Genomic DNA, 12,462 nt, shown 5'->3' on the forward strand with positions numbered 1-12,462 from the left:
TATCCTCAAGTCCATTCTCTAGTAGTACTGCATCTTTATTCCGTCTTGCCCCTAGGTTCTTCTGATCTTTTTTTCCTTTTCTTTTTTTTAGATTCCATACATATGTGTTAACATATGGTATTTGTTTTTCTCTTTCTGACTTACTTCACTCGGAATGACAGTCTCTAGGTCCATCCACCTCACTACAGATAACTCAGTTTCGTTCCTTTTTATGGCAGAGTAACATTCCATTGTATATATGTGCCACATCTTCTCTATCCATTCATCTGTTGATGGCAACTTAGGTTGCTTCCATGTCCTGGCTATTGTAAATAGAGCTGCAATGAACATTGTGGTACATGACTCTTTTTGAATTACGGTTTTCTCAGGGTATATGCCCAGTAGTGGGATTGCTGGGTCGTATGGTAGTTCTATTTTTAGTTTTTAAGGAAAATTCACACTGTTCTCCATAGTGGCTGTATCAATTTACATTCCCACCAACAGTGCGAGAGGCTTCCCTTTTCTCCACACCCTCTCCAGTATTTATTGTTCGTAGATTTTTTGATGATGGCCATTCTGACTGGTGTGAGATGATATCTCACTGTACTTTTGATTTGCATTTCTCTAATGATTAATGATGTTGAGCATTCTTTCATGTGTTTGTTGGCAATCTGTATATCTTCTTTGGAGAAATGTCTATTTAGGTCTTCTGCCCACTTTTGGATTGGGTTGTTTGTTTTTTGGATATTGAGCTGCATGAGTTGCTTGTATGTTTTGGCGATTAATCCTTTGTCAGTTGCTTCATTTGCAAATATTTTCTCCCATTCTGATGGTTGTCTTTTCGTCTTGTTTAGGTTCCTTTTGCTGTGCAAAAGATTTAAGTTTCATTAGGTCCCATTTGTTTATTTTTGTTTTTATTTCCATTTGTCTAGGAGGTGGGTCAAAAAGGATGTTGCTGTGATTTATGTCATAGAGTGTTCTGCGTATGTTTTCCTCTAAGAGTTTGATAGCGTCTGGCCTTACATTTAGGTCTTTAATACATTTTGAGTTTATTTTTGTATATAGTGTTAGGGAGCGTTCTAATTTCATTTTTCTACATGTAGCTGTCCAGTTTTCCCAGCACCACTTATTGAAGAGGCTGTCTTTTCTCCACTGTATATTCTTGCCTCCTTTATCAAAGATAAGGTGACCACATGTGCGTGGGTTTATCTCTGGGCTTTCTATCCTGTCCCATTGATCTATATTTCTGTTTTTGTGCCAGTACCATACTGTCCTGATTACTGTAGCTTTCTAGTATAGTCTGAAGTCAGGGAGCCTGATTCCTCCAGCTCCATTTTTCATTCTCAAGATTGCTTTGGCTATTTGGGGTCTTTTTGTGTTTCCATACAAATTGTGAACTTTTTTGTTATAGTTCTGTGAAAAATGCCAGTGGTAGTTTGATAGGGATTGCATTGAATCTGTAGATTGCTTTGGGTAGTAGAGGCATTTTCACAATGTTGATACTTCAAATCCAAGAGCATGGTATATCTCTCCATCTATTTGTATCATCTTTAATGTCTTTCATCAGTGTCTTATAATTTTCTGCATACAGGTCTTTTGTCTGTTTAGGTAGGTTTATTCCTAGATACCTTATTCTTTTGGTTGCAGTGGTAAATGGGAGTGTTTTCTTAATTTCACTTTCAGATTTTTCATCATTAGTGTATAGGAATGCAAGAGATTTTTGTGTATTAATTTTGTATCCTGCTACTTTACCAAATTCATTGATTAGCTCTAGTATTCTGGTAGCATCTTTAGGATTCTCTATGTATAGTATCATGTCATCTGCAAACAGTGACAGCTTTACTTCTTCTTTTCCGATTTGGATTCCTTTTATTTCCTTTTCTTCTCTGATTGCTGTGTCTAAAAATTCCAAAACTATGTTGAATAAGAGTGGTGAGAGTGGGCAACCTTGTCTTGTTCCTGATCTTAGTGGAAATGGTTTCAGTTTTTCACCATTGAGGACGATGTTGGCTGTGGGTTTGTCATAATGGCCTTTATTATGTTGAGGAAAGTTCACTCTATGCCTACTTTCTGGAGGGTTTTTATCATAAATGGGTGTTGAATTTTATCAAAAGCTTTTTCTGCATCTATTGAGATGATCGTACGTTTTTTCTCCTTCAGTTTGTTAATATGGTGTATCACGTTGATTGATTTACATATATTGAAGAATCCTTGCATTCCTGGGATAAACCCCACTTGATCGTGGTGTATGACCCTTTTAATGTGCTGTTGGATTCTGTTTGCTAGTATTTTGTTGAGGATTTTTGCATCTATGTTCATCAGTAATATTGGCCTGTAGTTTTCTTTCTTTGTGATATCTTTGTCTGGTTTTGGTTTCAGGGTGATGGTGGCCTCCTAGAATGAGTATGGGAGTGTTCCTCCCTCTGGTATATTTTGGAAGAGTTTGAGAAGGATAGGTTTTAGCTCTTCTCTAAATGTTTGATAGAATTCGCCTGTGAAGCCATCTGGTCCTGGGCTTTTGTTTGTTGGAAGATTTTTAATCACAGTTTCAATTTCAGTGCTTGTGATTGGTCTGTTCATATTTTCTATTTTTTCCTGGTTCAGTGTCAGAAGGTTGTGCATTTCTAAGAATTTGTCCATTTCTTCCAGGTTGTCCATTTTATTGGCATAGAGTTGCTTGGAGTAATCTCTCATGATCCTTTGTATTTCTGCAGTGTCAGTTGTTACTTCTCCTTTTTCATTTCTAATTCTATTGATTTGAGTCTTCTCCCTTTTTTTCTTGATAAGTCTGGCTAATGGTTTATCAATTTTGTTTATCTTCTCAAAGAGCCAGCTTTTAGTTTTATTGATCTTTGCTATTGTTCCCTTCATTTCTTTTTCATTTATTTCTGATCTGATCTTTATGATTTCTTTCCTTCTGCTAACTTTGGGGTTTTTTTGTTCTTCTTTCTCTAATTGCTTTAGGTGTAAGGTTAGGTTATTTATTTGAGATGTTTCTTGTTTCTTAAGGTAGGCTTGTATAGCTGTAAACTTCCCTTTTAGAACTGCTTTTGCTGCATTCCATAGGTTTTGGGTCATTGTGTTTTCATTGTCATTTGTTGTAGGTATTTTTTGATTTCCTCTTTGATTTCTTCAGTGATCTCTTGGTTATTGAGTAGTGTGTTGTTTAGCCTCCATGTGTTTGTATTTCTTACAGATTTTTTTCTGTAATTGATATCTAGTCTCATAGTGTTGTGGTCAGAAAAGATCCTTGATATGATTTCAATTTTCTTAAATTTACTAAGGCTTGATTTGTGACCCAAGATATGATCTATCCTGGAGAATGTTCCATGAGCACTTGAGAAGAATGTGTATTCTGTTGTTTTTGGATGGAATGTCCTATAAATATCAATTAAGTCCATCTTGTTTAATGTATCACTTAAAGCTTGTGTTTCCTTATTTATTTTCATTTTCGATGATCTGTCCATTGGTGAAAGTGGGGCATTACAGTCCCCTACTATGATTGTGTTACTGTCGATTTCCCCTTTTATGGCTGTTAGTTTTTGCCTTATGTATTGAGGTGCTCCTATGTTGGGTGCATAAATATTTACAGTTGTTATATCTTCTTTTTGGATTGATCCCTTGATCATTATGTAGTGTCCTTATTTGTCTCTTATAATAGTCTTTGTTTCAAAGTCTATTTTGTCTGTTATGAGAATTGCTACTCCAGCTTTCTTTTGATTTCCATTTGCGTGGAATATCTTATTCCATCCCCTCAGTTTCAGTCTCTATGTGTCCCTGTGTCTGAAGTGGGTCTCTTGTAGACAGCATATATATGGGTCTTGTTTTTGTATCCATTCAGCCAGTCTATGTCTTTTGGTTGGAGCATTTAATCCATTTACGTTTAAGGTTATCAATATGTATGTTCCTATTACCGTTTTCTTAATTGTTTTGGGTTTATTATTGTAGGTCTTTTCCTTCTCTCGTGTTTCCTGCTTAGAGAAGTTCCTTTAGCATTTGTTGTAAAGCTGGTTTGGTGGTGCTGAATTCTCTTAACTTTTGCTTGTCTGTAAAGGTTTTAATTTCTCTGTCGAATGTGAATGAGACCCTTGCTGGGTGGAGTATTCTTGGTTGTAGGTTTTTCTCTTTCATCACTTTAAATATGTCCTGCCACTCCCTTCTTGCTTGCAGAGTTTCTGCTGAAAGATCAGCTGTTAACCTTATGTGGATTCCCTTGTATATTATTTGTTGTTTTTCCCTTGCTGCTTTTAATTCTTTTCTTTGTATATAATTTTTGATAGTTTGATTAATATGTGTCTTGGCGTGTTTCTCCTTGGTTTTATCCTGTATGGGACTCTCTGTGCTTCCTGGACTTGATTAACTATTTCCTTTCCCATATTAGGGAAGTTTTCAACTACAATCTCTTCAAATATTTTCTCAGTCCCTTTCTTTTTCTGTTCTTCTTCTGGGACCCCTATAATTCGAATGTTGGTGTATTTGATGTTGTCCCAGAGGTCTCTGAGGCTGTCCTCAATTCTTTTCATTCTTTTTTCTTTATTCTGCTCTGCAGTAGTTATTTCCACTATTTTATCTTCCAGGTCAGTTATCCGTTCTTCTACCTCAGTTTTTCTGCTATTGATCCCTTCTAGAGAATTTTTAATTTCATTTATTGTGTTGTTCATCTCTTTTTGTTTGCTCTTTAGTTATTCTAGGTCCTTGTTAAATGTTTCTTGTATTTTCTCCATACTATTTCCAAGATTTTGGATATCTTTACCATCATTATTCTGAATTCTTTTTCAGGTATACAGGCTATTTCCTCTTCATTTGTTAGCTCTGGTGGGTTTTTGCCTTGCTCCTTCATCTGCTGTGTATTTCTCTGTCTTCTCATTTTGCTTAACTTACTGTGTTTGGGGTCTCATTTTCGCAGGCTGAAGGTTCGTAGTTTCTGTTTTTTTTGGTGTCTGTCCCCAGTGGCTAAGGTTGGTTCAGTGGGTTGTGTAGGCTTCCTGGTCGAGGGGAGTAGTGCCTGTGTTCTGGTGGATGAGGCTGGGTCTTGTCTTTCTGGTGGGCAGGTCTACATCTGGTGGTGTTTTTTTGGTGTCTGTGGCCTTATTATGATTTTACGCAGCCTCTGTGCTCATGGATGGGGTTGTGTTCCTGTCTTGCTAGTTGTTCGGCACAGGGTGTCCTGCACTATAGCTTGCTGATCGTTGAGTGGAGCTGGGTCTTGGCGTTGAGATGGAGATCTCTGGGAGATTTTCACCGTTTGATATTACGTGGAGCTGGGAGGTCTCTTGTGGACCAGTGTCCTGAACTTGGCACTCCCACCTCAGTGCCACAGCCCTGATGCCTGGCTGGAGCACTAAGAACGTGTCCTCCACATGGCTCAGAATAAAAGGGAGAGAAGAAAGAAAGAGAGAGAAAGAGGAAGGAAGGAAGGAAGGAAGGAAGGAAGGAAGGAAGGAAGGAAGGAAAGAAGAAGGTAAAATAAAATAAAGTTATTAAAATAAAAAATAATTATTAAGAAAAAAAATTTTTTAAGTAATAAAAAAAAATGGACAGAACCCTAGGACAAATGGTAAAAGCAAAGCTATATAGACAAAATCACACACAGATACACATACACACGCACAAAAACAGAAGTAGGGAAAAATGTATATATATTGTTGCCCCCGAAGTCTACCTCCTCAATTTGGGATGATTTGTTTTCTATTCAGGTATTCCACTGATGCAGGGTACATCAAGTTGACTGTGGAGATTTAATCCGCTGCTTCTGTGGCTGCTGGGAGAGATTTCCCTTTCTCTTCTTTGTTCGCACAGCTCCCGGGGTTCAGCTTTGGATTTGGCCCTATTTCTGCATGTAGGTCGCCTGAGGGCGTCTGTTCTTCGCTCAGACAGGACGAGGTTAAAGGAGCCGCTGATTCGGGGGCTCTGGCTCACTCAGGCCAGGGGAAGGGAGGGGTACGGATGCGAGGCGAGCCTGCGCGGCAGAGGCCGGCATGACTTTGCACCAGCCTGAGGCGCGCTGTGCGTTCTCCCGGGGAAGTTGTCCCTGGATTCCGGAACCCTGGCAGTGGGGGGCTGCACAGGCTCCCCGGACTAAAGTTGTGGAGAGTGACCTGTGCTCGCACACAGGCTTCTTGGTGGCGGCAGGAGCAGCCTTAGCGTCTCATGCCCGTCTCTGGGGTCCGCGCGGGTAGCCACGGCTCGCGCCCGTCTCTGGAGCTCCTTTAAGCGGCGCTCTTAATCCCTCTCTCCTCGCGCACCAGGAAACAAAGAGGGAAAAAAAAGTCTCTTGCCTCTTCGGCAGCTCCAGACCTTTTTCCGGACTCCCTCCCGGCTAGTCGTGGTGCACTAGCCCCTTCAGGCTATGTTCACACAGCCAACCCCAGTCCTCTGCCGTTGCTCCGACTGAAGCCCGAGCCTCAGCTCCCAGCCCCGCCCGCCCCGGCAGGTGAGCAGACAAGCCTCTCAGGCTGGTGAGTGCTGGTCGGCCCTGATCCTCTGTGTGGGAATCTTTCCGCTTTCCCCTCCGCACCCCTGTTGCTGAGCTCTCCTCTGAGGCGCGGCTCCGAAGCTTCCGCCCCCCCTCCCCCCCGCCACCCGCAGTCTCCGCCCGCGAAGGGCCTTCCTAGTGTGTGCAAACCTTTCCTCATTCACAGCTCACTCCCCACTGGTGCAGGTCCCGTCCCTATTCTTTGGTCTCTTTATTCTTTTTTCTTTTGCCATACCCAGGTACGTGGAGAGTTTCTTGCCTTTTGGGAGGTCTGAGGTCTTCTGCCAGCGTTCAGTAGGTGTTCTGTAGGAGCTGTTCCACATGTAAATGTATTTCTGATGTATTTGTGGGGAGGAAGGTGATCTCCGCGTCTTACTCTTCTGCCATCTTGAACCTCCTCCGGTCATGAGTCACTTTAATTGGAGATTCATGAATCTATCCTCCTTGAAAGATCACTGTCCCACAGTTGGCCTTAAAGTTTTTTTGTTTTTGTTTTCTGGAAAAGCATATTAATGATGAAATTTTGAGCTTGTCCACAACTGAGAATGTATTTGTTGGCTTCACATATACATGGCAGTCCTAGTATACTTAGGTAGATATAGATATCTTGAATTATACCATATTATTTTCAAAAATTGGTGTTGTTATTAAATTGCTTTTTGATATTTGGCATGGTTGAAGTCTTATGGCCAGCTTGAATTTTTGTTACTTTGTAAGTAATATATTTTTTTCTCAACAGTTTTCGCCTTTTTTTAAAATTCTTGGAGGTAAAAAATTACAACTGCATATGTTGGATTTCTTTTTCTGGTTTTATTTGATCCATTTTCATCTGCTTATAAAGGTTTTTCTTCAGTCTAGGAAAACTTATCTGATTAAAGCTGCTTCTGTTTGTTTATTTCTTATTTCCCTTTTGTAGGAAGATAGAGTCATCTGGTTCTTACTTCTGTTAGTCTTGTAGTTTCCGTCATCATTTTTTATGTTTTGTCTTCTCTCACATTTTGAGAGCTGAGATGGGTCCTATTAGGGATTCGTGTCAATTCCTGGTAGAATCTTTAAGCCCCAAATCAAGGGAGAACATTTTTAGGAAGTTTAAGCTTACCCTCATTTTTCCTTGCCAGTGGAGAGTCAAAACAGGCTGGGGGTAGTTGGGCTTCTGGAGGTGAGAGTCTGAATTGGAGGCAGACTTAGCCAGGAATGTGTTTTGCTAAAGAGCTTCCATTTCTTATTTGGAACAACTCTCAGGTCTTGCTTCTGCAGTCTCCCCATTGTTTGGCAGGCTGGCTGTCCACTGTATGTGAGGGACTGATAAACCCTTCCATGCCAACTCCCTGTCTCACACTGCCTTTGAAACCAGAACACTTCCTAGTGCTGCTAATGGGATCCACAGGCTAACCCTCACCTCCAAGCCTGCAGAGGCCTCTGCTGATTTCCTTTGCATATTTCCCTTTTGCATGTTGGAGATTCACAAGTCAGGTAGCCACTACCCTCAGTCTAATTTCCTCTGTATTTTACATCGCTGAAATTCCTGGGAATTTATTTTGTATGGCTGACCCTCTTGCCTACTTTTTAAGGGTGATCCTGAGTTTTTCCTCTTTCCTTATTGTTGATCATTTTCATGTAGATCTGGAGGGGAATAGTTTATGCCTTGCAGAGATGTTGACCTGTGCTCTCTTATAAATGCAAATCTGAGGATATTTTGAAGTCAGGAAAGTGGGAGCACCCTTGGGAAATGGAGACTTGATAATAATCTTAAGTATCCTGATAGCATGTTTCTCTCTGGTTACCTCTGATGACCAAGGTCACTGAATAACAACAATGACAATAATGATAACAAATGCCTTTTAAAAAAACAACGGGGAAATGGGGGAAGTTGTTCAGAGTACAGACTTACAGTTGTAAGATAAATGAATTCTGGGGATCTAATGTATAACCTGGTGGTTATAGTTAGCAAGTACTGGTTTTAAGTATTGTATACGAAAGTTGCTAGAATAGTAAATCCTAAATGTTCTCACCAGAAAAAGAAATTAAATTTATGAGGTTTTGGCTGTATTAACTAGCCTTATGTGGTAGTCATTTTGCAACATATATGTGTATCAAATCATCATGTTGTATAAGGACACAATGTTATATATCAATTATATTCAGTAAAGCTGAAAAAAATTACCAATCGTAGGTCACATGGTTGATGTGACTACATCAATATCAATTTGATTGAATCTTTATATCAACCTAGGAAATTTGGTGGTTGCTTCTTCATTTTATAGCTGACATTCAGCTATTGCCTGGGATTGCAGAGCTAATACTATGTGATGTACAATTCAAACCGAAGGTTGTCCTCAAAGTTTCTGTTCTTTGCTGGCTGTCAAAGAGCCTGAAGAGTTGTCCAATCTCCATATCTCTGTGGTATTTACAGTGTTCCCAGTTGCTGGTCTTTGATAATCTGTTGGCATTTTATTGCTCTCATATGTACTGAGTCCTTTTCTGTGGGGATAGTGTTCATATACATAAGAGGAGAGCATGTTTTATTGTTTCTCTTCTACTGTCTGGAACTCTTGACTAGCAGTGGGAAAGGTCTTGTCCTCAGTACCTTGGTTTGTCATCCATCCTCCTTAAAAAAAACAAAAAACAAAACTAGGGTATTTATCTGCTCCTAGAGGAATTCTTCCTGTCCAGTAAAAGTTTGCCTTCATGTATTCCTTATGGAGCCTTCTGTGGTTATTTTGGTGGTCTACGTCTCCTCATCTGTCTTGGAACATGTGTGGGCCATGGGACTGCTATTCTCTATGGTCACAGCTGAACAAAGTACCTGCAACATAGCAGGATCTCAAGCAGTGTTTGGTGATGTTGTTGCTGGTCATGCTTTACTACATACAGTTAGGACCAAAAAATACGAAAATCAGAAGAGAAGCAAAATCACTGATAATTTAGGAAACTCTTAGCAAGATAAAAGGTAGTTAGAAAGTGTTGGGGGCTGTCAGTGCCTGGTAGATGAGAATATTTTTGTTCTTGATTTAGAGTGGAAAAAATGTGTGTATTTATTTTATAACTTGCTTCTTTGAGAAATACTGGTCAGTTCCATCATTAGATTTATATTTTCCTTTCAGATATATTGGGATAAATAAAAATATTTAATGGCTGTAAACTGTGTCCCTCTAATTGTAGGATTATCTTTGGTTTCCTCTAATTGTTTTTCCTCTATTCTAATTGAATCATGTCTTTTCCCCCCAGGTTACGGTCTTTGGTCAAACAATTAGAAAGAGGGGAGGCTTCAGTGGTAGATCTTAAGAAGAATTTGGAATATGCAGCCACAGTGCTTGAATCTGTATACATTGATGAAACCAGGTAAGCTAAAATGGCAAGTTGATGTGGTAATATAAATTTTCTGTTATATGGCTTTTCTGAAATGTCCCCCATGGCATGTAGGAGGTAGCATTCAAATGATTGGTCTTGGAGCTTTAGTTTTCACAAACAAATGGGGTAGATTTGGATATCACATATCCTCTGTACATGCTCATTTATAAAAAGGAGCTAATAGAACTTACCTCTCATATGCCCATTATGACAGTGAAGTAAGAAAATGTAAGAGGAAAAAAAGTGATTTTTAAAAATCTTACGAGATTTTTAATCAAACGTAAAGTTCAACTGGAATTATTGAATATTATCCATCTCAGCCTAAAAATTATGTTCATGTTTTAATTCACGTTATCTATCTGTAAATGGAAGCTCCTGAAGGGATGGAGAAGCATTTGTTCTCTTAAACACCCAGTATTCCTCCCTTAATCCTTAGGTTTGTTATTGATTTACTTAGCAGACCCTCTCCACTTGAATTATCCATAAATACTAAAGCACTTCCGGTTACTATTGTAAAATGAATTTGAAAGTAACAAAATTGCTTTTCTTTAGAAAAATGTGGAAATTGTAAACATGAAAGGCTTTTCTTCTTTTTTCTACTTCAGACAAGCTTCTCTGTTAGTATTTGTGTTGTATTACTTTGCTATGCCAAATTCCAATCCAAAAGGATTTCCCAGTAATCTAAGAATCGTGTGGCTTGGTTTTCTGTGATATGCTTGGTTCCTAATTTAAGGAAATTTGATACCGTAGTTTTTTCCCAGATGTTACATTTTTCTCCCCTACCTCTCAATTGATGGGTCTAAAGAGAAAAAAAACAAAACAAAATTTTCCATTGACACCTGTTTTTACTGCTTATTTTTAGTAGTGCTTAGTATAAGTATAAAATACAATATTCAAAGTTTTATTGTAATTTATTACTACTTCTGTTCTAGCCTGACCTATGAACACATTTGAAAAATCTGCCGAGCACACCTGACAGCTGACTTAAATCACTGTGCTCAAATAAAGAACTGCATTGTTTTGGAAATTTTGCTTAAATTTAGACATTTAAGTTTCTGTAATGTCCTAACAAACTAGAGAGAATAGCAGTTGATATTATTTGGGTTCATTACTTCAGAGGACTGGGTTGATGTGATTTGGATAATACTTTGCAAAATCTTTCTTTTTCTTTTTTAAAATTTATTTTTATTGAGATGTAATTGACATGTAACACTGTGTAAGTTTAAGATGTACGATGTGTTGACTTGATATATTTATATATTACAATATGATTACTACTGTAGCGTTAACTAACACCTAATTATTATTTTTTGTGATGGGAACTATTAAGATCTAGGCTCTTAGCAAGTGTGAAGTTTATAATACAGTATTGTTGTCTATAGTTTTTAAGTGCCATTATTTTTAAAACAAAATAATGCCACATGGCCATCTATGAAATAAACCTCCTGGTGAATGCATTTTAAAATGGAAGGTTTAGATTCCATTCAAATTCCACAAACCATCTAGGAATAAAGATACTGGGTGCTCCTGAGTGCAATGTGTCTCAGACCTACCAAGCCTGAGATAAAGTATCTTTGACTTTCTCTGATTCCTTTGTTCCTTTGTCCAGCCTGAAACAAACAAAGGGTGGGCTTTCACAAGCCTTGTCTAAAAGGCGCTGGATTTTTTTGTGGCCAATTTATTTTGGTTTCTTTGCACCTGCGTATGCAGGTGGGGTGGAGAGTAGGAACAGCTGCTTTGAACAGAGAGCTCTAAATTCAGATTTAATCTGTGTCCTGGTTCTGTTTCTTGGGTTCAGGAGACTCCTGGATACAGAGGATGAGCTCAGTGACATTCAGTCAGATGCGGTGCCTTCTGAGGTCCGAGACTGGCTGGCCTCCACCTTTACACGGCAGATGGGGATGATACTCAGAAGGAGCGAGGAGAAGCCGCGGTTCAAGAGCATCGTCCACGCAGTGCAAGCTGGGATATTTGTGGAGAGGTAAAGATGGCTGTCATTCAGTGACCAAAGCAGCAAAAGGGACACCAGTTTCTAACAACCAAAGGCTTTGCTTTGATGTAGTTTTGGTATCTTTATAAATGCTGAAAATTCTGGGTGGAAACAGACAGTCTTGAATGAGAGATGGCAAAAACATATCTCCGCAGCATCGTTAGGACAAGCTTTTGCCTTTGCTTTGAATTCTTTTTGTTAATGTTAACTAGAGAAGATTTAGTTTGAGTTGAGTCTCTAATTTTTAAAGAAGGACGTCTCATCCGTCATCATTTGACACATATGGATGATGTCTACATTTGGAACAGGCCAGGGATGCTTTGTTGAGGGTATTGAGCCAGGGAGGAGTTCATTCAAGGAGTTCCGCATGACACTTTCCAACTTTGCTCTCTGAAATTAAATTGCCCCCCTTCCCCAGAAATGGATTCCAGAAATCGATTTATTCTTCCTACAACCCTTATCACACAATTACACATTTTAGAAATGCCATGGTCAGCTCGAAGTTCTCTCTAGTTTTTGACAGTTCTAAAGAACAAGCTCTTCTAAATAAGTTGCCCATAGGAGTTCTTTTTCAGGTTAAAGTACTACACTACATACTGTCCGTGCTATACTATAATTCACTTCCAGCAGAACAGGAGACCCATTTTAATAATTTAATTTCCAATTT

General features: G+C 39.1%; 1 protein-coding gene across 3 annotated transcripts in view; it reads left to right on the forward strand.

Moving 5' to 3' along the window:
* The window catches only part of PDE1C (phosphodiesterase 1C), a 279,453-nt gene that overhangs the window by 158,993 nt on the left and 107,998 nt on the right, over window positions 1-12,462 (forward strand). For all 3 annotated transcript variants that reach the window (XM_089917542.1, XM_089917543.1, XM_022583887.2), the window contains exons 3-4: window positions 9,683-9,796; window positions 11,604-11,786. In XM_089917542.1, the coding sequence (XP_089773668.1) occupies window positions 9,683-9,796; window positions 11,604-11,786 (297 nt within the window). The remainder of the gene's footprint in view (window positions 1-9,682; window positions 9,797-11,603; window positions 11,787-12,462) is intronic.

The sequence above is a fragment of the Delphinapterus leucas genome, chromosome 9, assembly GCF_059928025.1.
Source record: "Delphinapterus leucas isolate spDelLeu-1000000601 "Yukka" chromosome 9, BTC_Dleu_Yukka2, whole genome shotgun sequence".
In the NCBI taxonomy this organism is placed as follows: domain Eukaryota; kingdom Metazoa; phylum Chordata; class Mammalia; order Artiodactyla; family Monodontidae; genus Delphinapterus; species Delphinapterus leucas.